This window comes from Canis lupus, chromosome 16 (genome assembly GCF_048164855.1).
Source record: "Canis lupus baileyi chromosome 16, mCanLup2.hap1, whole genome shotgun sequence".
NCBI lineage: Eukaryota > Metazoa > Chordata > Mammalia > Carnivora > Canidae > Canis > Canis lupus.
The window spans coordinates 40,552,266-40,577,191 of NC_132853.1; the positions used below are offsets into that span (position 1 = coordinate 40,552,266).

Sequence of the window (24,926 nt, forward strand, 5' to 3'; positions counted from 1 at the left end):
CCATTGCATCGCAAAGGGAGGACAGAGGCACAAGGAAATGGAGAGAAACCCAGACAGGACCAGAGAACCAGACAGAGCCCTAAAGAGAAAGAAGCTAAAAGAAGAGGAAAATCAAAAAGCAAGAGGAGGCAACAGGCCATGAAGGACACTGAGATTCAGGGCCTCACAGACAGAGGCCAAAGAGGAGAGAGTCAGATCTAGCCAGGTGAGCAGTGGCAGCCACTGGACACAAGGTGAGGGCATAGCATGTGAGTTCCCTGAAGGTCCTGGGGCACATCCATTTATAGGCCAACCCCTCCAGTTATGTTCACTGGCACTTCAGTCCTAGCTTTTTAGGACCCAGGACTATCTACCTTCTAGCCAAGCCCAGCCCAATCTAGCCAGATGTTTGGTGGGTGCAGCTGCCAGCTGGAGCAGCAGGCCCCTACAGGCCCTGGGGAGTAGGCTAGAGAGGCGGCTACCTGGAAGGGGGCAGGCAGGGCTCCCACTCTGGACTTGGTGCCCCCATATCACCTTCTTCAAATGCCCAGAAGAGGGTCCATGGCAAGAATGGTTCTCTGCCTTCCAGATACGGCTCAGAGGACTCAGAATCCAAGGACTCTCCTTCCAACAACTGGCTTACCCATCTGCTGGAGGTGAGAGGCTCATGGGCAATGGGTTTGCATCTGCCACTGACAGGTGGTATGACACTGGCCAAATCACTTCCTCTCTCCAGCCTCTGTTTCCCCATTTGAAATCATCTTTACAGGTTTTCCCACCTCTGACACTTGACTCTTATTCCAGGTGACCTCCTAGTGCTATGTGTCTGGTCCTCCTCTGCCAAATGAATCACCTAGAGTAAGGGAAGAAGCAAGGGAGAGGCTGCATGCTTCCTCCTCCATGAGACTAAGATACTGTAGCCATACGTGGAAGCATGTGTGTCAGACTTATATATCCCAGCTTAAGGAGCCTGAAACTTGGCTTTTTCTCTGAAATTTAAAAATAAATTAAAAAAAAAAATGCTTGGGTGGCTTAGTGGTTGAGCATCTGCCTTTGGCTCCAGTCATTATCCTGGGGTCCTGGGATCGAGTCCCACATCGGGCTCCCCTCAGGGAGCCTGCTTCTTCCTCTGCCTATGTCTCTGCCTCTCTTTGTGTGTCTCTCATGAATCAATAAAACCTTAAAAAAAAAAAAAAGAATGAAAGTGGGGGAGGTAGGGAGGAGCAAGAAGGTTGAGGAGTGTTGTGAGGGGGTAGGGAATGGAGAGAAAAGGCAGATCCAAGAAAGCATAGAGGAGGAGGGAGGTAGACAAGAACGATTCCCTCCAGGACACATGGTCTTGGCCCAGCTAGGCTCTCCCTTGGTGCTGCCAATGCCAGCTGCCAGGCAGAGGGGAGGCCCAGGGGAGAGGGAAGCTGGGCAAAGGGGATGGAAGGCTTCCAGCCGAGCCTTGCCCAACTCTGCAGGCCCCGTAGGGGGCTCTCAGGGAGGGGGGACTGTGATCCAGGCAAGGTTCAGGGAGGGCGTGTCCTACTCTGGCAAGGCCTACCAGCAGTTGTGAGTTTGTGAGGATTCAAGACAGCCCTCCTGGACCTTTCTGAAGGTAGGACCAGCCTCAGATGTGACTGGACTGGGTGAGCAGAGGGGCAGGCTCATTTATGGATCATAGTCTGCACACCAGGCCATATGCCCGTTCTGTGACCCTGGGCAAGCTCCTTCCCCTCTCTGGGCTTCCATTTCTTCTTTGCACAATTTTGGGGAGGGGTTTGAAACATAAGACTGCCAAGTTCTTTCCTGTTTCCACTGCAGGGGCGAGCTCAGGGTGGTGGGAGCAATGGAAGGAGGGGAGGTGGAGCCCTGGGGTGAACTGCGTTCTCTGGAATCCCCAGTCTTTCCCCTCCCTACGGCTTTGCCTCTGAGGTCACAAAAGCCCTGTCCCCAACCCACAGAAACACACACACATACACACATTTACATTTACTTTTTTAACCTAGAGACTCAAAAGATGACAAATGCAGAGCTGGAAGGCATCTCTAGCTAGTCCAACCCTTCCCACCTCCCTTTTTACAGGTGAGAAAACTGAGGCCCTGGTTTGGGATTTCCAGAAGCCGGGGCTTCCCGGCTCTCCCACCCCCATCCCCGGCCACTCCAGAGCCTGCTGCCCGCAGGTCCGGGGCCCACGGGCGAGGGCCGCCTGGGACTCCCGGGGGACCCCGCCGTCGGGGCAGCCCCCGGGCGCGGCGCCGCCCATCCTCGCCGCCGGGGGCCCGGGCCGCGGCCGCCGCTGCGCACTCGCAGGGGAGCCAGCGACCGAGGGCGGAGGCAGGGAGGGGTGTTGGCGAGAGCTCGCGCGCTGTGTATGGTCTATCGGAGGCAGCTGACCTTCGAGGAGGAAATCGCTGCTCTCTGCTCCTTCCTGTAGTAACAGCCGCCGCCGCCGCCGCCGCTGCCGGGAGCCCGGGCCGCGAGCGAGAGCCGCGGGGCGCACAGCCGGCCCCGCCGCCCGACCGCTCGGCGCCACCAGGTGGGTGGCCCGGCAGCGCTGCCCGAGCGGCGCGCGCGGAGCCGGGGCGCTCGACTCCCGCCGCGGCCCCCGCGCCCCGGGGCCCGGAGCCCGACGGCCGGCCCGGGCGCGGGGACGGGTGTCCGGGACCGGAGAGGGAGCCTCGGTGCGGCGAGGGTGCCGGGCGCTGGACGCTGGACGCGGACGGAGGGAGGGGGCCGAGGGTGGGCGCCGTCCCCGCGCACGGGGAGCAGGGGGCGCTGTCGGGCTGGACCGTGGGAGACCGCGGGGCACGGCCGGGGGGCGCCGTGGAAGAGGCAGCGTCTGCCTCCCCCGTCCTGCCTCCTCCAACCACCCCAGCCACGTGCCGGCGGGGACCGAGCGAGCTTTTAGGGGGAGCCGTCGGTGCCGTCGCCCAAACTTTCGGCTAGAATAACACCCCGCCCCCCACCCCAGAAACTGGGACTCGGGGGGCTCGAGGCAGGGTAGTGGGGGTTCTTGCAGCCCTCCCCAGAGGGCCCGTGGGCCTCGGCGTCAAGTTTCTCTTTCAGTTTTCTAGCTGTTCCCCCCCACCCCCGGGGAAGCCCCGGTGGGGCGAGGGGAGAGGAAGAGGGGGAGGGCACCTGACTTTCGAGAGCCCCTCCCCAAGCCTCAGCGGGTTCCTTGTTGGAGGGCAGGGCGGCCTTCCCCTCCTCACCATCTTTCTTCCCGCACAGGAAAGCGTGTCTGTGTCTGTGGGAGGGGAGGGGCCAGGCCTGACTGCGGTCCAGGGATGGGTGGGCTCGGCAGGGAGGAGGCAGGCCCAGCCCTCACCCCTGTGGCGGAGAGACGCCTCTGCAGCCCCCTGCCCACCCTAGGTGAACAGACATGGCGGGCTGGATCCAAGCCCAGCAGCTGCAGGGAGATGCCCTGCGCCAGATGCAGGTGCTGTATGGGCAGCACTTCCCCATCGAGGTTCGGCACTACTTAGCGCAGTGGATCGAGAGCCAGCCGTGGTAAGTCCCCCTGCCCTGAGCTGTCCGCTGCGGGGCCTACCAGCCAGGCCCCTTGACCTTTAACTCTCCTCTTTGTGGTTTCGTGTGATTCTGGTCCTTTCTGCCCGTCTGTGTGGAAGGGGTGGCGTCCCTGGGAAAGGGGAACAGGGAAATGGGACCCTGGGAGGAGAGAGGGGGTGTTTCTAGACTCCAGGGCCTGTGGAGTTGCCAGGGAACAAGTCTTGTGAGCTCTGGAGTGCCCTTCACCAGAGCCTGGGATTTCCAAGTCCCTCTCGGTTCCTGACCTTCTTGCCCAAGGAGACATCACAGTAGGCTTCTCTCCCCTCCCCTGCCCCAAGGGATGCCATTGACCTGGACAATCCCCAGGACCGAGCACAGGCCACCCAGCTCCTGGAGGGCCTGGTGCAGGAGCTGCAGAAGAAGGCAGAGCACCAAGTCGGGGAAGATGGGTTCTTATTGAAGATCAAGCTGGGGCACTATGCCTCGCAGCTGCAGGTGGGTGTGAACACTAGGTCATCAGCAGGAAAGCAGTGTCTGCATTCTCTTTACAGCATCAGAACCCCTGGGTTTTTTCCTGGCCTGGTCACTGACTCACTGTGTGACCCTGAGCTGCTCCATGACTTCTGCTGTTCAATTTCCCCCACCCCCTCTTTCTAAATCAGACCTGTCGATACCTTTACCATGCTACAGAGCAAGAGGAGGTGTGTGTTTGTACCGGACAGAAGAGAGATGGGTGAAGTGGCATTCTAAACTGATGAAGCAAAGGGGATGGGGATAGACTGAGTCAAGAGTACTTTGCTAGGGAAAGGAAGACCTGAAAGTCCTAGAAAAGAGGGGATGAGGCAATGAGGCAACCAGACATCTCTCCTAAGACGCTTTTAAAGGTGCCAGAACAGCTGAAGTCAGGTGGAAGAGGGGCAGAACTGCCCTGAAGGCGAGAGCTGGATAAAGGAGCCTTGAATGAAGGACGTAGTTGTTAGGATGTGACTTCTTAACCGGGAAGGTTGGGGAGGTAGCGGGAAGAGTCTAGGGGGGAGAGGAAGTTTTTGTGGAAGCAGGAAAGGGGTGTGGGTGGTAATCACAGCCAAGCATTTATTGGAACTTACTTATATTTTTTAGAGAACCCTTCTTAAATACAAGCAGCAGGGTTCCAGAGCAATAAAAAGTCCATCCCAGAAGAGGAGGGAAACAGGAGAAAGCTGGGAGGAAGAGGAAGGCAAAATAGGAACCCAGGGCCAGGGCCATGGTAGAAAGTACCTTGACCGTGGCATTGGATGCCCCAAGTCTTGAGTCATCTGCTCATTTGTTTGCCTCTGGACAAGTACTTAACCTTTCTGAGCATCAGTTTTCTCATCTGCAAAATAGGGATAATAGTTTCTGCATGCATCATAGGATCCATGCTCTGAAAGCCAAAGGAGATGGCAGATTGGAAGTATTTTGTAAACTTCGTGAACTGAGTTTCTAATGCACTGCAAACCAAATATAAAGCTTTGGGAGTGGAAATCGAGTCAAGGAGAGATAGTGGTGTCGGTGACAGTTCTTGAGATTTCTCAGGGAAAGCTGAGCCAGAGGCTGGAGGAGAAAAAAGTTGAGGTGGGGGGTAGGTGGAGGGCACATGGCACCATGACCGGCATGGTGGGAGTGGCGGGTAGCTAATCAGAACTGCTGTTGGATTCTTTCAGAACACATATGATGGCTGCCCCATGGAGCTGGTCCGCTGCATCCGACATATTCTATACAATGAACAGAGGCTGGTGCGAGAAGCCAACAATGTGAGTGTCCCACAGGTGTGGGGACAGGAGCTGAGGTCTTTTTCTCCAGACACAACTGTGTTTTATAAATGCTGGCAAGAGAGCACTGGAGAGATAAGGGACATGGGCAAGTGTGAGAAGGAACAGTACATGCATGTACAGTCCTTGGCTTCAGGCCCTAGCTCAAGCACTTACTTGCTGTGTAACTTGAGTAAGTTACTTAACTTCGCTTAGCCTGTTTTTTCAATTGTAAATGGAGATAGTACCAGCATCTACTTTATGGAGTTGGTATCAGGGATGAATGAGATACTGTGTGGGCCAGGGATAGACAAACAGACCAATGAAACAGAAAAGGAGGCCCTAAACACACACACATATACACATGCACACATGCCTGGAAATTCAACCCACACTGGACATGGCATCACAAACCACTAGGGAAATGATTTGTCATTTAATAAATGGTACTGAGGTGAAATAAGGAATGTTCTCTGGTGGTGTCTGTGAGGAGAGGTGGAGCTGAGATCTGTGTCAGAAGAGAACCCTGGCAAGCTCAGAGAGGTGAGGCTTAGAACCTCATCCCCCAAGCTCTGTAATCTTGGAAGCATTGCACATCTGCTTGAACAATGGGATGAACATTATATTATCCAGAGTAGAGCAAGATGAATTTCATAACATGGCATCACATGGGTACAGACCACAGAATAGTGCCTGGAGCTTATTTATTTATTGCTGTGGATGCTGATGTCAGGAATCTTACAGTTCATCCAGTAAACAATTATGGAGGTCCTGTGGGCTAGGACTGGGGAGACAGATAAAGGCCTGGTCCTCACCTAAAAGGAATTCAAGCAGTGATAAATTCTCTAGGGCTGAGCTGGGTACTAAGGGGGCATATATGAAAAGAGCACCCAGCTCAGACTGGGATAGCCTGGCAGGGGGATGTCATGAAGACAGGGGTGTCTAAGCTATAGGGGTGAGGGGGAAGGAATGATGAGCAAAATAACAAGAGTGTATGTGTGGGTAGGAAGGTAGGAACCGTCTTAGCACATTTGAAGACTTGCAGGTAGCCAGTGGTACTGGGGGGAAGGGAGCCAACTGGGGAACCCCAATAGGTAAAGCCAGAGAGAGGCAAAAGCCAGGTCATAAAGAGTCTTCTAGGAAACTTTTATATCCCTTGACTTGTTGTCACCGCAGAACTCTCTGTAAACATATGAATGAATTTAGCTCCAATTAAGAAATACATGTCTATAGCATAGGGGTTGTCATGCTCACAGGGGACATCATTCCTTCTCCCAACCACATCAAGCTGTTCTTGAAAACCTCTGATGACCTACCCCTTGGGGATTTTGTGGTGAACAAGACAGACAAGGTTCTAGCACTCAGGGAGCGTATATCCTAGTGCAGGGAGGCAGACAAGGAAGAAAGAAAAAAGAACAAGACACTTTCAGATAAGGGTGGTACTATTTGAAATTGACGCATCAGAGAAAGTCACTCTGAAAAGGTGCCAGTTGAAATGCCAGCCTTAGGAAGATTTGGTGCCAGAATGTTCCAGAGTGATGGAACAAGTGCAAAGGCCCTGAGGCAGGAACATGTTTGTGTATTCAAAGAACGGAAAGTACCTGATGTGCTTGGGCAGCAGTGGGGCGGGGAGGGGGGGGGCGGCGGTAAGCAGAAGCTACTGGCTAGGGCAGCGGAGGCTATAGAAGGAGTTTGGATTTTATTCTGAGAACAGTTTACTGGAAAGGCCCTGAAGATTTGGTCTCCTCTCAGCCAGATGTGGAAGGAATAGATCAGACCAGGTCACTTAAATGGCCAGATCCAAGGCTTTATCGATGCCTCCCCTGTAAATTCCCTCAGTTACAAGAAGATCTTGTGTGAGGACACAGATGATGTGTGTTCACCCAGCCTTGTTCTCCACTGGGTCCCCAGCAACTCTCACGATCCAAGACATTGGATCAGTGAATGGATGTGGAATGAGGGGTCATCATCATTCACAGGAAAACCCAGGTAACTCCTGGATGTGTTGAGTTCAAGTCTCTCCAAAGAGAGACCCTGTTTGGGTGATTCTGGTGGACGCCAGAACTATAATAATAGAAGATTCTGTAGTGCTTTATGAAGTTGCCATAATCTGCCAGGTCACCTGTGTTCCCTCCTTCTTTCCAACTCCACACCAATTCTGGTAAATGACTATCCTTCTGACTCAAATTACCCTTTTTACTCTAGATTTGAAGTTTGGGGTCTGTGATCGTAGTGTTCCCCAAAGCCTGAGGTTGCCTTCCATCCTTACTGCCCAGCTCACTGTGGCCTATACTTTCCCTCTAATATGTCCCCAGGGTAATTCTCCAGCTGGCATCCTGGTTGACGCCATGTCCCAGAAACACCTCCAGATCAACCAGACATTTGAGGAGTTGAGACTGGTCACACAGGACACAGAGAATGAACTGAAGAAGCTGCAGCAGACTCAAGAGTACTTCATCATCCAGTATCAGGAGAGCCTGAGGATCCAGGGTGAGTGTCTGCTTCCACAGAGCCTCACTCGGAGCTTTGGAGTAAAGTAATGGTTCCCTGTGATTGAGCCTCTGCGATGGGCCAGACTTCAGGCTTTGCATGCATTTTCCTTTTTCTTTCTTTTTTGTTTTTTTAAGATTTAATTTATTTATTTGAGAGAGAGAGGATGGGTGGGGGAGGGCGGGGGGGGGTGCAAAGGGAGAGGGAGAAGCAGACTCCCCACTGAGCAGGGAGCCTGATGAGGGGCTCCATCCCAGGACCCTGAGATCATGACCAGAGCTGAAGGCAGATGCTCAACCAACTGAGCCACCCAGGTGTCCCTGCATGCATTTTTTCAATCCAAACTTTACAACAGCCCCAGGAAGTAGATAGTTTGTATCATCCCTATTTTATAGATGGTAGGACTGAGGTTCCAGGAGAGGAGGTAATTTGGCCTGGATTGTTTATTAGTTGTGGAACCAGATCTCAACTAGAGATATGTCATAAAATCCCTGTACTCTACTAAACAATATTCTCTCCTAATTGTAGGTATTCAGTGAGTAGCTCAATGAATGAATGAATATGGACAAGGTGTTCCCCAATCAGAGGAAGGACTTAGATTGGGAGTCTCCTGTTGAACCAGGCTGGGGCAAGGTAGAACTCCAGAAATGCCCCTTCTTGAGCCTCCCTGATAGGATATGGAACTGGAAAGAGGAGGTGACAGTGGAAACTCCTAGGTCTATAGTTTTCCAGTGACTGTCATGATAAGTGTGTGGGGAAAGAAAATTTAACTCAGAACAAATTAACTCTCAGTATAATTTGAGGAGTCTTGAGACATGGTCCATCTTCTCCCAACTCCACACAGGCCCCATCCTAGTGAGACTAAGAAGTGTCAAGTTGCCTGTTCTTTTGCTCTTCTTTCTTTGGCTTCTTAAGGTAAAACCACAGGTCATTGACTTTAGCCTTTATTTTCTGATACATATGTTTAGAGCTTAAATTTCTCTCTTAGCAATGCTTTAGCTGAATTTCATGATTTTGAAATATTTTCTTTTCTGAATAATCATTTTGCCTACATATTATTTAGAAGTATATTGTTTAATTCCCAAATATTTGGGGTTTTTTTTCCCTAGATGTCATATTATTGATTTCACTTGCATTTCCTTTTGGTCTTTTTTTTTTTTAGTTGCATTTTATTATTGAATCCCACTATTGTCAGAGAACATACGCTGTATGATCTCAATTCTTTTATGTTAATTATTTTTTAAGGTTTTATTTATTTAGTTGAGAAAGAACAGAAGTAGGTGGAGGGGCAGAAGGAGAGGAGGTGCTTCTCCCCAGGGAGCTAGATAGGGGGCTTGATCCCAGGACCCTGGGATCATGACCTGAGCTGAAAGCAGATGCTTAACCAACGGAGACACTCAGGCACCCTGATCTCAGTTCTTTTAAATTTATTAAAAATAAATAAATAAATAAATAAATAAAAATAAATTTATTGAGACATGTTTTATGGCCCAGTGTATGTCCTATCTCGGTGAATGTATCTTTGGGACTTTGAAAGAATGTGTATTTCAAAGTTATTTCATTTAAAAGTAGCAATTTTAAGTTAATTAATATTAACATATGTAACATAATGCATAATGTTAACATTAAAAAGTTGTACCCCCAAAAATCCCCCAAACCAAAAAAAAATCTGTGTTTTCCAAAACAAAATTTAGCGAGTGGAATTGCTTTTAGATTTTTACACATCTCTTTAATGTGAGGTTTAGTAGGAGATAGCTTGGTCTTGCTTTCAATTTGTTGTAGAGCACATATCTTGTAGCCTTTAGAAAATGTCACTGTGTTCCTATAAGAGATCAAAAGAGAAAAAGACAAGGTCTTCAGACCTTATGAAAACAGTTTTGGCTTTGTAGATTCTCAGTAAAGTTCTTGGAAAGCCTCCAGGAATCCCTGGTCCACACTTTAAGAACCACCATGGTCAATGTCTTTATTGATTTTTTTTGGAGGGGGGGGGCGCCTAATTGTTCTATCAGATGCTGAAAAAGGATCAAAAACTATTATATTGTGGAATTGTATGCTTCTCCAATTATTTCTGTAAATATTCTTTGTGTATTTTGAAGCTTTGTTATTAGATGCATATAAGTTTATACTTATTATGTCTTTCTGATTGATTGCTATGTTGATAACTTTGAAATGCCTTTCTTGATATCTGGTAATACTTCTTATCTTGAAGTCCACTCCAGCCTTCCTTTTTTTTTTTTTTTTTTAAAGATTTTATTTAGGGATCCCTGGGTGGTGCAGCGGTTTGGCGCCTGCCTTTGGCCCGGGGCGCGATCCTGGAGACCCGGGATCGAATCCCACATCGGGCTCCCGGTGCATGGAGCCTGCTTCTCCCTCTGCCTGTGTCTCTGCCTCTCTCTCTCTCTCTCTCTCTCTGTGACTATCATAAATAAAAAATAAAAAATAAATAAAATGCAAGCAACTTTAAAAAAAATAAAATAAAATAAAGATTTTATTTATGTATTCATGAGAGACACCGAGAGACAGAGAGAGAGAGAGAGAGAGAGAGAGAGGCAGAGACACAGGCAAAGGGAGAAGCAGGCTCCATGCAGGGAGCCTGACATGGGACTCCATCCTGGGATTCCAGGATCAGGCCCTGGGCTGAAGGCGGCGCTAAACCGCTGAGCCACCCGGGCTGCCTCCACTCCAGCCTTCTTATTCTGTACAGCTACAGCATATCTTGATACGTGTTTTAAAAAAAAATTTTTTTAAAGATTTTATTTATTTATTCATGAGAGCCACACACAGAGAGAGGCAGAGACACAGGCAGAGGGAGAAGCAGGCTCCATGCAGGGAGCCTGATGTGGGACTCGATCCCGGGTCTCCAGGATCAGACCCTGGGCCGAAGGCAGGCACTAAACCGCTGAGCCACCCTGGCTGCCCCTAAAAAAAAATTTTTTTTTTAAAGATTTTATTTATTTATTCATGAGAGACACAGAGAGAGATTGACAGAAGCACAGGCAGAGAGAGAGAAGCAGGCTCCATGCAGGGAGCCCAACACTGGACTCAATCCCAGAACTCCAGTACCATGCCCTGGGCCGAAGGCAGGTACTAAACCGCTGAGCCATCCAGGGATCCCTGTTTTTTAAAATTTAATATGTAGATACTGGGGTGCTTGGGTGGCTCAGTCAGTTAAGTGCCTCTGGCTCAGGTCATGTTCCCAGGGTCCTGGGATCCAGCCCTGCATTGGGCTCCCTGCTTAGTGAGGAATCTGCTTCTCCTTCTGCCCTCCCACCACCACCCCCCCCCGCCCCCAACACACACTCTGCTCAAGCTCTCCTCTCTCTCTCTCAAATAAATAGATAAAATCGTAAAAAAAAAAAAAAAAAAAAAAAAAAAAAGGATAAGATAGGAACACCTGGGTGGCTCAGTGGTTGAGGGTCTGCCTTTGGCTCAGGGTGTGATCCTGGATTCCCAGGATCGAGTACCACATTGGTCTCCTTGCATGGAACCTGCTTCTCCTCCCTCTGCCTGTGTCTCTGCCTCTCTTCCTGTGTCTCCCATGAATAAATAAATAAAATCTTTATAAAAAAATGTAGATACCATATAGTTGAATCTTGCTTTTATATGTATTCTGACAATCTCTGCTTTTAATTGAGGTGTTTACTCCACTAATATTTAATGTACTATTTAATACAGTTGTATTGAGATCTATATTTTAATGTTTATTTTGTGTTCTCCCTAAATTTTATTTGCCTCTGTTCCTTCATTTTTAAAAACTATTTAAATATTTTTGGAATGCTGTTATGCTGTTTTATTTTATCTTTTTTTAAGATTTATTTATTTGAGAGAGAAAAAAGGACCATGCAGGGAGAGGGGCAAAGGGAGAGGGAGGAGAGAAACGGACTCCCCCCTGAGCGCAGAGCCCCACACAGGGCTTGATCTCAAGACCCTGATCTCATGATCTGAGCAGAAATCAAGAGTCCAATGCTTAACTGATGAACCACCCAGGCGCCCCTATGCTGTTTTAACTATTTGAGCTCTCCTCACCCTGCTGTGTCAGTATTTCCTGTACTCTGAATTTCTCAACACATTGCCAGAATCATAGTAGGTGTTGAGTAAATATTGGTGAGATGATTCTAGCATGCCTTCCTGTGAATCCATCTCAGACTGACCCCAGAGAAAGAACAGCCTTCTTCCTAGATTTGGGAATAGGAGAATTCAGGCTCAGTTCTTTTTTTTTTTTTTTTTTTTTAAGATTTTATTTATTTGAGAGAGAGAGAACGAGTGAGGGGAGGGGCAAAGCAAGAAGGAGAAGCAGGCTCCCCACTGAGCAGGGAACCCAATGCAAGTCTTAATCCCAGGACCCTGGGATCATGACCTGAGCAGAAGTCAGATGCTTAACTGAGTCATCCAGGTACCCCCAGGCTATCAGTTCTACCCCAAGCCTTTGATGGTTCATAGTACTTCCGATCCTATTCCTGGGTTTTCTGTTTCCTCCTTATGGGTTTGGATTAGATTCTGCTTTGGGTTTGTACCCATCATGCAATGTCAGTTGTCTCATTTATCAAGTTCACTCATCAGGAACACAGACTGTTGATCTGTTTGTGTGAGGGAAGGCTCAGCTCCCTCAGCAGAGAAGACAATTGCCTCACATCTTCTGACCTCCCTCCCAGAAGCTTCTGCAAAGTGTCAGGAGAGACCTAAGTGGGTCATTGGCTTAGGGAGGTTGGGCCCAGGTGTGAGGATCACCATGACCTCCCTCTGGGTGGCAGGATTTCTGAGGCGGCCTCAGGACTACTCTGCTGCGTAACACACCTGAACAGTATTCTCTCTCAGTCCCGGGTAGTGGGATCAGAACCGTATTCCCAGTTGTGTTTTCGTTCTGGGCTTCTCTGGGCTGTCTAGATTTGCTTTAATCTGTCTCAGTTTGTGTGTCCATGAGACAGGGCCTAGGTCAGTGTGACATGGCCCTCCGAGGCCTGCTGTGAACTTAACCAATGATTTGCCGATGCTCACATCTCCTTGACTCAGCCCAAGTGAGGACACTGGGATATTCAGAAAGGTGATTGGCAGGGCATCATAATCCCAGCATTTAGGATAGGGGTTACCTTTAGAGGCAGGGATGGGTTTGCAAGCAGGGAAGGATGTGTAGGTGTGATTTCACTGTGGAAATGTATGGTTTCTTAAGCTGGGTTATTGATACACAGGTATTCCTTGCATCATTCCTTCTTCCTTCCCTGGGTCTTAAGTATTTCATAATACATTTTTGGTAAAAGGGTAAGGAGGCTTCCCTGACTCCCTATTGCTGCTGCCATGGGTGAGTCCCAACACTAGTTTGGAGAGAAGCTGCCTCCCTCTCCTGAGAGAATCTTGCTGCTTCTGTGTGGCCAGTGGGCCCTGGACGTTCTCTCTTGCCTTCTCTCTGTCCCTCTCTGTCCCTCTCCATGCCTCTCCATCTCCTTCTGGTTGGTCAGCTGAGCTCACAGTAACCCAACCTGGACAAACAAACATGTTAGGCTCCTCCCAGCCCCTAGAGAAACACCTCTTCCCTAGGAAAGGCTGCTGTGCTCCAGGGGTGGGATCCAGGCCAGCAAGGCTGGAGCTTCCCTGAGGAGGCTCTGCCCTATGACATGGGTAGGACCGAGCCGCCATTGGGCTCTGTCACCCTTTAAAACTGCTCTGTAGGCAGCCCAGGTGGCTCAGCGGTTTAGCGCCGTCTTCAGCCCAGGGCATGATCCTGGAGACCCGGGATCAAGTCCCACGTCAGGCTCCCTGCATGGAGCCTGCTTCTTCCTCTGCCTGTGTCTGCCTCTCTCTCTCTCTCTCTCTCTCTCTGTGTGTGTCCTGTTTCTCCCTCTGCCTGTGTCTCTGCCTCTCTCTCTCTCTGTCTCTTGTGAATAAATAAATAAAATCTTAAAAAAAAAAAAAACCTGCTCTGTAAGCCACTATAACCAGCCAGGACTAACACCTACATCATCCATGTTGTGCAGGGCGGTTCCTTGAGCCTTTTGTGCATCATCACTTCTGTAATCCTCAGCGACCCACTGAGGCAGGGGCCGAGATTCTCCCATTTTGCACATGGACGGACAGAGGCCCCGAAGAGTGAAATGATTTGCCCCAGTTCACCCAGTTAGTAGTAAATGGTGAGGGCACAGGGCGAACCAGGCAGCGAGGCTCCATGCTGGACCCCTGTGTGGCAGGCAGCTGTGTAGACTGAGGTGGGAGGGGAGGCCTCAAGGCGGGATCCTCCTCGCTGTGCCCTCAGGCTTCCTTCTGGCTGCACACTCCCTAAAGGGGAGATCAGAGTGGAGAGGCCAGGGACCAGAGCCTGCTCAGGTCTGGCCCCCCTGGCCGCTAGGAGCCCAGGTTCCATTGGTCAGATGTCAGGCAGACCCTCGAGGGTGTTTCCTCCAGAACAGGTGTGTGTGTTGCACGGGGCTTCCTACAGGAAGCTGGGAGATGATGGTGATGGGTGTCCTGTCCCCTCCTGTAGCTCAGTTTTCCCAGCTGGCGCAGCTGAATCCCCAGGAGCGCCTGAGCCGGGAGACGGCCCTCCAGCAGAAGCAAGTGTCCCTGGAGGCCTGGCTGCAGCGTGAGGCCCAGACGCTGCAGCAGTACCGCGTGGTAAGTGGGATCTGCGTCCTCTCTCCTCTCCTCCCAAGCTTTGCAGTCCGCATCCTGAGCTACCCGCGAAACCCGAGGGAGGGCTAAGGCCAGGAAGAGAGCAGGACCCGAGAGAGCTGGAGGCCAGATCCTTCTTTCCTGTGGGGGGCACTTGAGGCAGAGCAGGTCTGGGAGAGGGGAAGGCCTGTGCCTCCCGAGTGAGGCCTGCAGGGTTGTTGTCTGGGAGCCCAGGAGGGCCTGCTGTCCCCACCTCCCTTCAGGAGCTGGCCGAGAAGCACCAGAAGACCCTGCAGCTGCTGCGGAAGCAGCAGACCATCATCCTGGACGATGAACTGATCCAGTGGAAGCGGCGGCAGCAGCTGGCAGGGAACGGAGGGCCCCCCGAGGGCAGCCTGGACGTGCTACAGTCCTGGTAATGGTGGCTGGGGGGTGGCCTGGGGCAGGAATGGTGCTACCAGCTGCTCATTCTGCCTCCTGCGTTTCCTTGAGCAGCCAGCTCGCTCCACCCCGTGGCAAGGCTTCGTTCACTAGGGGTTCTGGTTTCTGATAGCGACTTTGGGGCCCCCATCTTGTGCCACCTACCCAGGAAGGGAGTCACTGTGCTAGGGAGGGGGCAGGAGGGTAGGGCTGGGTGTGCGGAGCAACACTCAGGCTGAGTGGACTCAGTTTGGAGTTGCTGCTCCCAGATGGTTCTGTGTGTTCCTGAGAGGCAGGGCACTCTGCTCTGCTCTGCTCTGCTCTGCTCTGTGAACAGGGGCGGGAGCTTAGGTACAGAGCCTTCCCTGGTGAGGCTGGAGCTGGGACTTGGGGCCTGGAGCCCGGGCGATGGGGTGACTCTATTGCCCTCCCGGTGGCCTGGGGCCCCCGTGCAGGTGTGAGAAGTTGGCCGAGATCATCTGGCAGAACCGGCAGCAGATCCGCAGAGCTGAGCACCTCTGCCAGCAGCTGCCCATCCCCGGCCCAGTGGAGGAGATGCTGGCCGAGGTCAATGCCACCATCACAGACATCATCTCAGCCCTGGTGACCAGGTGATTGCTGCCTCTGGCCACGCCCAGCCCCGGGTGGTTGCCTTGGGGGAGGCAGGTGCTTTGCCCCCTGGGGTTGGGGGGCAGCTCCTGTCTGAGTCCTTGTCTCTTGCCCGGGTCCCAAAGCCCTCTGTCCTCAGTTGCAATGGCTGCTTGGTTTCTGTTGTGGGCGCTATGTGGACTCCTCCCAGCCCCCCGCCAGCCTGTGCCAGCTGCTGAGTCATTTCACTGTCCCCCTCCCCTGGCCCACCGTCTCCTCTGACTTCTCAGTGGCCTCTCTGGGAACAGGAGCTATGCCACGTGCTCTTCCTTTACCTGCCAAACCCCAGTAGCCTCCCCACAAGGGGGACCAGGCCCCCTCTCCTGAGCCAGCATCATGTCTGGTCTGGTCCCTTGTGTCCTTGCAGCACATTCATTATTGAGAAGCAGCCCCCTCAGGTCCTGAAGACCCAGACCAAGTTTGCAGCGACAGTGCGCCTGCTGGTGGGCGGGAAGCTGAACGTGCACATGAACCCCCCCCAGGTGAAGGCCACCATCATCAGCGAGCAGCAGGCCAAGTCACTGCTCAAGAATGAGAACGCTCGCAAGTACGTGTGCCTCAGTCCCTGCCTTCCCCTCCCTCCATTCTGGCCTGGAAGCTCATGTCTATTCTGTAGCCAGGGTCCTGTGTGATGGAGCAGCTCAGCCTCCCTTTCTGCAGCAATAGTCCAGTGTCTCTCTAGCTCATTCTGTCTGTCCTGGTATATATTTTGTTCCTTTGGCACATAGTTGGTCTGCATGGATTGCACTGTTGGGTTGTTCAAGCACCCGTGCTAATCACTGGGACACAGCGATGATCCACACAGTACTTGGTCCCGTCTTTGCCTAACCCAGCAGAGCAGGTGGCAGTCATGAGAAGAGTATTGTGTGTGACAGGGGAGATGTAGGGCCCTGCAGAAGGAGGTCTTGGGGCAGGGGGCAGGATGGCAGTGTTGGGATGCAGGTGAATGGGAGTGGCTAGTGAGACCATGTGGAGGGAGAAGAGAGAGACGACTTTCAGACAGAGAGAACATGGGCCTTGACCAAAAGGAGAGTGGAGAGAAGGCTTATGTGGCTAGAGAACCCCGAGTGGGATCCAGGGATCAGGGCAGGCTGCCCACAAAGGATGCAGTGAATGAATGGATGAGGGCATAAATGAGTGAAGTGGGAGACTTGGTCCTGTGTATCGAGTGCCTACCATGGGGTCTGGGGACAGGAAGGCAAAGAGGTTCTCATTCTCTTAGAGCTTACATGTTGGCTCAGGAGGGAGACAATTATATGCTTGTAATAATACAGCAGTGTCAAAAAGTGATGAACTCTAGAAAGAAAATGAAAACAGAGTGATGCCACAGCATCTGGATAGATGTTACCTCACCATGTGAGTGGCTGGAGAAGGCCTCTTTGAGGAGATATTTGAATTGAGACCTAAACAAGAAAGTCAAGAATGTTTGGGGCAATAGGAAGAACAGGTGCCAAAGTCCTGAGGTAGCACCAAGTCTGCATGTTCAGCAAATAGACAAGTCAGCATGGCTCCCCTTGTCCTATGTGAGGGGAGAAGAACCCACTAAGGCCAGGGAACTGGGGCAGGGTTTGACCATGAGGTCCTTGTTGGCTGTGGTCATGGTTTTTATTGTTAAGTGCATTAGAAGCTGCCAGAGGGCCCTGAAGGTCCCCACATCAATCTCAATGTTGAAGGAATTTTTAACCTAATGACAGAGACCCAGAGCCCACCGTTGAAGACTTTGCTTTACTCTCAGGTTAATGAGAAAGTAAGCCCAAGACATGGAGAGAAACACCCTTCCTTCCTTTCTCTTCTCTTCTCTTCTCTTCTCTTCTCTTCTCTTCTCTTCTCTTCTCTTCTCTTCTCTTCTCTCTCTTCTCTTCTTTCTTTCTTTCTTTCTTTCTTTCTTTCTTTCTTTCTTTCTTTCTTTCTTTCTTTCTTTTCTTTCCTTTCTTTTCTTTCTTTCTTTCTTTCTTTCTTTCTTTCTTTCTTTCTTTCTTCTTTCTTTTCTTCTTTCTTCTTTCTTTTTTTTGAGAAAGAAAGAGCGGGGAGAGGGGCAGAAGGAGGAGCAGAGGGAGAGGGACAAGCAGACTCCATGCTGAGTGTGGAGCCCAACATTGGGCTTGATCCCCTGAATCCTGAGACCATGACCTGAGCCGACATCAAGAGTCAGCCACTTAACTGACAGCCACCCTGGCACCTGGAGATAAAATGCTCTTGGGGGACGAGGCCTGGGCTGCTGGAGGGCTTCCCCGGCGTGAACCCCCGGCCCAGGGCAAGCACAGAGCCCTGCTCCTGGCCGGGGCCCACATGACAGGGCTCTCCTCTCCTTCTCAGTGAGTGCAGTGGAGAGATCCTGAACAACTGCTGTGTGATGGAGTATCACCAAGCCACCTGCACTCTGAGCGCGCACTTCAGAAACATGGTGAGGCCAAGGCCTGACCCCTGGAGGGAATGTCTGCCCAGGGCCAAGTAGCTGTAACCAGCGCTCTCTCCTCATCCGCCGCCCCATGCCCTACCCTGCAGTCCCTAAAGAGGATCAAGCGTGCTGACCGGAGGGGCGCAGAGTCTGTGACAGAGGAGAAGTTCACAGTCCTGTTTGAGTCTCAGTTCAGCGTTGGCAGCAACGAGCTTGTGTTCCAGGTGAAGGTGAGGCCGGGCTCTACCAGCCCCCACAGGTCACCGAGAAAGGTGAAGATTTAGCCGAGGCCACCTGACTGGTTTGGGAAAGCCAGAGTTCTGAATCCTCACCCGGTCACGGACCATTTAGCCCATGAGGCTATCAGAAAACCTGCTTTCAGTCTGCTGGTGCCTGCTTGCTAAGTTATAATCTGGTACCAGCCACAGAGCTTAGGTAATGGGCCAAGAAGAAGCCTGCTGTGTTGTGTTTGTTTGATTTTGCCTTGGTTTGATTGGGAGGGCTTGTGGGTGGGATCTTGGGTGAGGAATGAGGGCTACGTGAGGGCAAGGTGGGTGCTTGTGTGCCTTCTATACTCATTCCTTTAACTCCTGTAGACTCTGTCCCTTCCGGTGGTTGTCATCGTTCACGGCAGCCAGGACCACAATGCTACGGCCACCGTGCTGTGGGACAATGCCTTTGCCGAGCCGGTGAGTCCTCGTGGGAGTCCCAGCTCAGCCCCCACCCCCAGCCCCCCTGGGTCCTAGGAGTCTCCCTGGGTAGGCCCCAACCCCTTGGGCCCCTGCTGGGTGATCCCCCACCAGCCCCACGGCCACATCAGAGCTGAGGTAAGGTAAGGAGCAGCTTGTGTGAGTGCGCCACCCATGGCACGTCCTCAGGCACCATCTGGGGTCTGGGTCTCGGGACTGGGATTTCCTAAATCTGTGAGCTTAGACTTTGGGCTCTGGTCTCTGATCTCACTTCAGCTTGTGGTTTGAGTCCTTGATCTCTATCCCAGACTCCTAGTCTGGGTCTCTTATCACCGTATGCCCACCCCTCTGCCCCTGCCACCCTGCCTTTCTTTCTCTCGTGTTTGTGTCTCCTTTTCTGGATCTTTCTTAGTCCTGTCTCGAGTGGTATCTGTGTATCTGAGTGTGTGTGTGTGTGTGTGTGTGTGTGTGTGTGTGTGTGTAAATATTTCTTCTTTCCCTCTCAGGGCAGGGTGCCATTTGCCGTGCCTGACAAAGTGCTGTGGCCACAGCTGTGTGAGGCGCTCAACATGAAATTCAAGGCCGAAGTGCAGAGTAACCGGGGCCTGACCAAGGAGAACCTCGTGTTCCTGGCACAGAAACTGTTCAACAGCAGCAGCAGCCACCTTGAAGACTATAACGGCATGTCGGTGTCCTGGTCCCAGTTCAACAGGGTGAGGGAACTGCCTCCAGCCGCCTGCCTGGGACCACCCATGCCCTGCCAGTCTCTCCCCACCTCACAGACAGGTTACTGGCCTCAGTCAGTGCCCCACCCTCCATCCTGAGTTGCCCTCTCCTATAGCCAGGAGAGACAGGAGCTAATACCCCAGGGAATGGAGGAAGGGGCAATGAGAAACTGCACTAAGCTCTAAGAGCCAGAGCAGGACAGTGGAAGGACCCTGGGGCTGGGAGTCAGGATCCCTGTCCTAGATCTGTTAACTATGGCCAGGCCCTTCACGGCTCTGTGCCTCAGTTTCCCCCCCTGTACCTTATAGTAGAAATGACTTTGGAGGTCTCGTCCAGCTCAGAGAATTCTGGGCACTTCCTACCCCCAACCTCTGTGTCTGAGAGGAGAGTCGGGTTTACTGTCCCATCGCTAGGCTACGGGCTGGGGTTGTGTCCGTTTAGGGACTGCTGAGTGGGGGGCAGGTCAGGTGAGGAATTGAGAGTATGTGTGAGTACAAGAGGGCACTGACTGTTTCCTGGGCCACCTGTGATGACCGGGCCACAAACCCTGACTGACTGAGGGTTTCCTGGGGGCTCTCAGGAGAACTTGCCCGGCTGGAACTATACCTTCTGGCAGTGGTTCGATGGGGTCATGGAAGTGCTGAAGAAGCATCACAAGCCCCATTGGAATGACGGGTGAGGAATGGAGAGGCCCAGGGTTTGGGAGGCCATGGGCTCAGGGAGCAGGAGACGCTGGCCCAGTAGTGACACTCTATGCTTCATGCACCCAGGGCCATCCTAGGTTTTGTGAATAAGCAACAGGCCCATGACCTGCTCATCAACAAGCCCGATGGGACCTTTTTATTGCGCTTTAGCGACTCCGAAATTGGGGGCATCACCATTGCCTGGAAGTTTGACTCTCGTGAGTGCTCTATGTTGCCCACACTCTGGCCCCAGGAACCTGGGCTCCCATGTCCTTGCTCCCCATTCTCCATGACATCTGCATCCTTAAAAGGTTTCACCAGGGGAAAGACTTGACCTGAATTTCCTTTCTACCATCTTCCATTGTGGAGAACCTAAAATCACTGGCCCCGTAGCCTCCAGAGCTGCTGGGGAAGTTCTTCAGCAGTTCTGGGTTCTTCTCCTTTCTCTGCCCTGACCTAGCCTTCCTGGCATCTCCTTGCTTGTTTCGCTGGGTAGAATGGTCCCATGGTCACTTACTCACCCCTATGCCAGAGGAGCACAAGACAAGGGGTGGGCTGTCAGAGCAGGCTAGTAAAACCCCAAATGTCTCTACAAGCCTGATCTCAAACCCCATGCCCCTGCCCCTGAGGGTAGTGGGTGGTGGGAATGAGCCTTTCCCTTTCACAGCTGACCGCAACCTGTGGAACCTGAAGCCGTTCACCACACGCGACTTCTCTATCCGGTCTCTGGCGGACCGGCTGGGGGACCTGAACTATCTCATCTACGTATTTCCCGACCGGCCCAAGGATGAGGTCTTCTCCAAGTATTACACTCCTGTGTTCGGTGTGTCTCACCCTGATGGTCCTGGGCCCTTCCTCAGCCTGTAGACAAAGCTCTTGGGGCCAGGCAGCGGGGACTCCCCAGGAGGAGCCCAGGGTCCATCTCCCCTGTGGACTGGGTCCATGGCTTGGTGCAGAACTCATGGAGGGGGTTTCAGAACTTACAACCGAGAGGGAAATCAAAGCCTCTGACCCAGTTGTCTTCTCTGCAAACCAAAAAGCTGGGTGGATTCTCCCTTCTGCACTCTGGGAAGAAGAGACACCAGTGCTGGCAAAGGAGGCAGGATAATCATACTGGCAGATCACCTGTTACTCCTATCTTAATGGGCTGCTCTCAGGACTCCCACCCTCAAACCTGTCCCCGCTCCCCCCCACCCTGCCAGTTGAGTGTAGGAAGCAAAATGGACAAGTTTTTCATCTTCAACTTGTCCCCAATCCGTTGTTGGGTTTGCTGCTTGGCATTGATTTTACTTCCTTGGCAGAGGTGGGGCGAGGAGCGAGAGAGCAATGGGGTCTGGGTGGCCCTGAGGCCGAGGCCATCAGCAGGTGTTTATAGGAATAGTCTGGGAAATCTCATCCCTGCCAAGGCCCTGGGGGATGGGAATAGGAGGCAGGCTGCATGCGGTGGGCTTGAGCTCCCAGAGACTGGTTCTCATCACTGTTCCCCCCTCTTGGCAGCTAAAGCAGTAGACGGATACGTGAAGCCACAGATCAAGCAGGTGGTCCCTGAGTAAGTACCCAGGGTCCAGCTCTGGCCTCCCACTGCCTCTCTCTTCCCCTCAGCACCCCTCACCCCTCACCACTGCCCCTCCCGCTCACAGGCCCTGCGTGGCCCAGCCCTCCCTTCCCCCTGAAACCTGGCTCAGTTTCCCCCTGGAGAGGGAACTGGGCTTAGTATCAGTGGGACCAGTACCCAGGGCCCCAGGCCCACATCTGGAGTCCCAGGCACAGTGGGCACTTTGTCCTTCCATACCCCCTGGGCCCTCCCCAGGTCAGCTGCTGCCGTGAGGCCGCTGAGGCTCTGCCTCGTTTCTCCTGCAGGTTTGTGAGCGCATCTACAGATTCTGCTGGGGCCAGCGCCACCTACATGGACCAGGCCCCCTCCCCGGCCGTGTGCCCCCAGGCTCATTATAACATGTACCCACAGAAGTAGGTTGTGTTCTCACGGGGCTTCTCGGGGAGGACCTGGGCACCTGGCCTCAGGCTGGGCCCCCAGAGGGCTGGTGGGCAAAGGGACCCAGAGCTCCTGTAGGTCTAAGACCACCCAGGCTGGGCTCTAGCATGTACCCAGGTGCAGGGAGGGGGATCAGTCAGTAAAAAGTGTAGAGCATGGGCTACACATAGCAGGCTCCTTGCTCTGAGGCTGACTAGCTATGTGGCCTTGGGAAAATTATTGAGCCTCCCAGATGCTCAGTTTCCTCATCTGTAAAATAAAGGCAAGAATACCTACCACATGGGATTGGGGGCAGGACTGAGAGAGTACAGGTAAAAGCATTTAGCTCAGGTGAAGCTGTTGTTCTTAAGAGTTGGGTGGAAACAAGGTATCAATTGCTTTCCTCTGGAGTTTCCAGGGCAGAGAAATAATTCTCTTCTGAGCCATGGGTGGCCCCAGCTGGATGTGTCTGGGTGCCTGGGAGGCACAAGCTACAGTGGGATGACCATGGGTTACAAGTCACAAAGACCAGTCCTGAATCAATTTGCCAGCCAGGTGGCCCTGCGCAAGTTTCCAAATTGAGCCTCAGTTTTCCCCTCTGTAAAGTGGAGTAAATACCTACCTAACAGGTGGCTAAGGTGACATGACACCTGATGTAGGTGTTCAGAAGGAGCCCAGGATAGAGCGGAATAGCATTGCAGTGGGCCAAACTCACTGGCCCAACCGCCCCGTTTTGCAGAGGATGACAGAGACAGGGGCAGGGAGAGGAACTCTCTGAATCCACTGAAGAAGGCAGTGAGAGTTGAGACTAGAACTTGAGTATCTCCCAATGAGCCAACAACTGACGTTTTCAATTTGGGGTTAGGGAGGCGTCCAGGCAGAGCCAGTCGTGTTCCCATGAGACTGTAGTCTGAGTGCGGAGGGGGCCAGAGGCACACCAGCTCCCTCTGACCTCCCTCACCCTCTCCCTCCCAGCCCTGACTCCGTCCTTGACCAGGATGGAGAATTTGACCTGGACGAGACCATGGACGTAGCCCGGCATGTGGAGGAACTCTTACGCCGCCCAATGGACAGTCTGGACCCCCGCCTCTCCCCACCTGCTGGTCTTTTCACTGCGGCCCGAGGCTCCCTCTCATGAATGCTTGAATCCCAGGCTTCTCTTTGGAAACAACACTCAGTGTGAAGGGGTCATGTTAATTGTGATTTTAGTGTTGCTGTGCATATATTGGTGCCTCTGCTGGCAGCACATGTCCACACGTACGTGTGTGTGTGCATGTGTGTGCGTGCGGACACACAAGATGTGCCTGTCTTGCCTTTGTCCTCCTGGGACAGCAGCCACCCTCTTGCTTTTCAGATCAGGGCATCCCAAGAGCACTTGGGGCCTGTATCTGTTGTAGAAGGGGCCGCTTTTGCTGCTATTGCAGGCACGCAATGCAGGCAAACCTATTCCTGCAGGGGCCTTTACTGCCTAGCACTTGTTTGAATGAAATTATTCAAGAAGGGCCCCGGAGGCAGGTCATGTCTCTAAGCTTAAGTCGTACTCCTGAGTTAGAAGCTTTGACTCCCAAAGCTTGTACATGTGCATTTATGTATGTGCATCTGCTCTCAACGTGTGTTGGTCTATTGATTCTTCCCTTCGGGAGGGAGGCCAGGGGTTCAATTTTGAGTAATATTTTATAGTTTAATGACTATGGACTTGTGACTTTTGTGAACCAAGTGCTTATCCAGGCCGTGGCCCTAATACAGCAGAAATGGGTCACTGGAGTCGGGTCTGTCAGGGCTGCTGTAAGCATGTAGTTTCTTGGCCTCCTGGCCTCCACCAGGGTACTTGGGCTTCACATCTGTGGTGCTGTTGCCCAGTCCTGTTCTCTTTCCAACTCTCTCCCCTTCCCTCCATCCGGCCTCAGCCACCTTTCCCTGACGCTCTGCAACCTTGCTCCCAGGAGAGGTAGGACACGGCCAGGAACAGGTCTAGGACATGGTGGGTGAACAGAGGGCCCGGGACTTCAGTGTTGATTCCCTCCCCTCCTGGAAGAAAAAACCCTGCAGTAAGAGACAGCATCAATTATAGCTGCTTGCCGCAGGCCTGTGCAATCTGGAGCGAGGGGTAAAAGCCTGTCTCTGTCCACTCTGCTGGGGGGTACACCTGGAACAGGCCTCATCACCATTGCATAACGCTGAGGTCTGAGAAAGCCTGGCTCCCAGCCTCATGCGCCCCTCCTTCTGAGGCTATGAGACATGCAGTGGGGGGCCGCTGTTGGCAGAAGGTGGGGAGTCTCAGGTCTAAACATCCCTGAAGGAAGGTGGGGACAAGGAGAGGGATTCTTGTGTACTTTGTACATAGGCCACACATTTGTGTAAACAGTGTTTTTGAATAAAGTATTTTTTTTTTCATATGTTTGGTGGTGCGGCTCCTGGTTGGGCAGCCCCCGCCCCTGCCCCGCCTGCTCCTTGGGAATGGGGATCCCTGGCACTGGGGCTGCATTGCCCTTCCCTCCTGTGTGCCTGATGCTGTAATTGTTTCTAAAGCTACAACTCTGCTCCCTTTTCCGTGTGTTGAGGATGCTGTCCAGCCCCCGGTCGCTGTCAGTGCGCTGCTCAGTCGACGGAACGAGTAGCGCTTGAGGCCTTGGGGAAAGGTGGGGCGGGAATTCCGGGGTAGGGGCCGGGAGCGGGAAGAACGGGGTCCGGGGGTCCGGGCCTCTCCGCATTAGTCGCCGCTCCAAGCGATCGTGCAGCCCGCCCTTGGCGGAGGGCCGGGGCCGGGCCGGGGCGGCAGCGCCTCCCCACCAGTCCCTCCTCCCGAGGCCTCTCCCCGGACGCCAGCAGGTGGCACCATCCCGCTGCCACCAGCCCGTTCGAAGGGCCGGCGGGCCGGTGACCCGCAGGGAAGCTGGGCGGGCAGGACGGTCTCCCATTGGGACCCCCTGGCTCCGGCCTGCTGGCGGCCCAGGGGCTGTCACTGGGGCCCTGGGCGGGGAGGGGAGGCGGGGCCCGGACTGGGGAGCCAGGACCTACTCGCGAGGTTTCCTCGGAGCTCAAAGCGGGGAGGAG

General features: G+C 52.8%; 1 protein-coding gene and 1 long non-coding RNA gene across 4 annotated transcripts; both read left to right on the plus strand.

The window, feature by feature from the left end:
- LOC140606765 (uncharacterized) lies at window positions 1-1,153 on the plus strand. Its single transcript, XR_012009027.1, has 3 exons — window positions 1-205; window positions 569-635; window positions 784-1,153. It is a non-coding gene; the product is annotated as an uncharacterized lncRNA (long non-coding RNA).
- Window positions 1,154-1,990: 837 nt separating this feature from the next.
- Window positions 1,991-24,266, plus strand: LOC140606762 (signal transducer and activator of transcription 5A). 3 transcript variants are annotated; one of them, XM_072780599.1, is made up of 19 exons: window positions 1,991-2,049; window positions 3,340-3,477; window positions 3,816-3,972; window positions 5,160-5,249; window positions 7,562-7,736; window positions 14,209-14,339; window positions 14,600-14,751; window positions 15,212-15,367; window positions 15,772-15,951; window positions 17,721-17,808; window positions 17,910-18,032; window positions 18,399-18,491; window positions 18,998-19,204; window positions 19,798-19,892; window positions 19,988-20,118; window positions 20,568-20,723; window positions 21,398-21,449; window positions 21,761-21,868; window positions 22,848-24,266. In XM_072780599.1, exons 2-19 carry the CDS (start codon window positions 3,350-3,352, stop codon window positions 23,008-23,010), a joined length of 2,385 nt encoding a protein of 794 aa, XP_072636700.1. In that variant the 5' UTR covers window positions 1,991-2,049; window positions 3,340-3,349; the 3' UTR covers window positions 23,011-24,266. The 3 variants fall into 3 exon arrangements, with proteins under 3 accessions (XP_072636700.1, XP_072636699.1, XP_072636701.1); XM_072780598.1 differs by lacking the exon at window positions 1,991-2,049 and adding an exon at window positions 2,353-2,503; XM_072780600.1 differs by lacking the exons at window positions 1,991-2,049; window positions 3,340-3,477; window positions 3,816-3,972; window positions 5,160-5,249 and adding an exon at window positions 7,104-7,235.
- The last annotated feature ends 660 nt before the right edge of the window (window positions 24,267-24,926 follow it).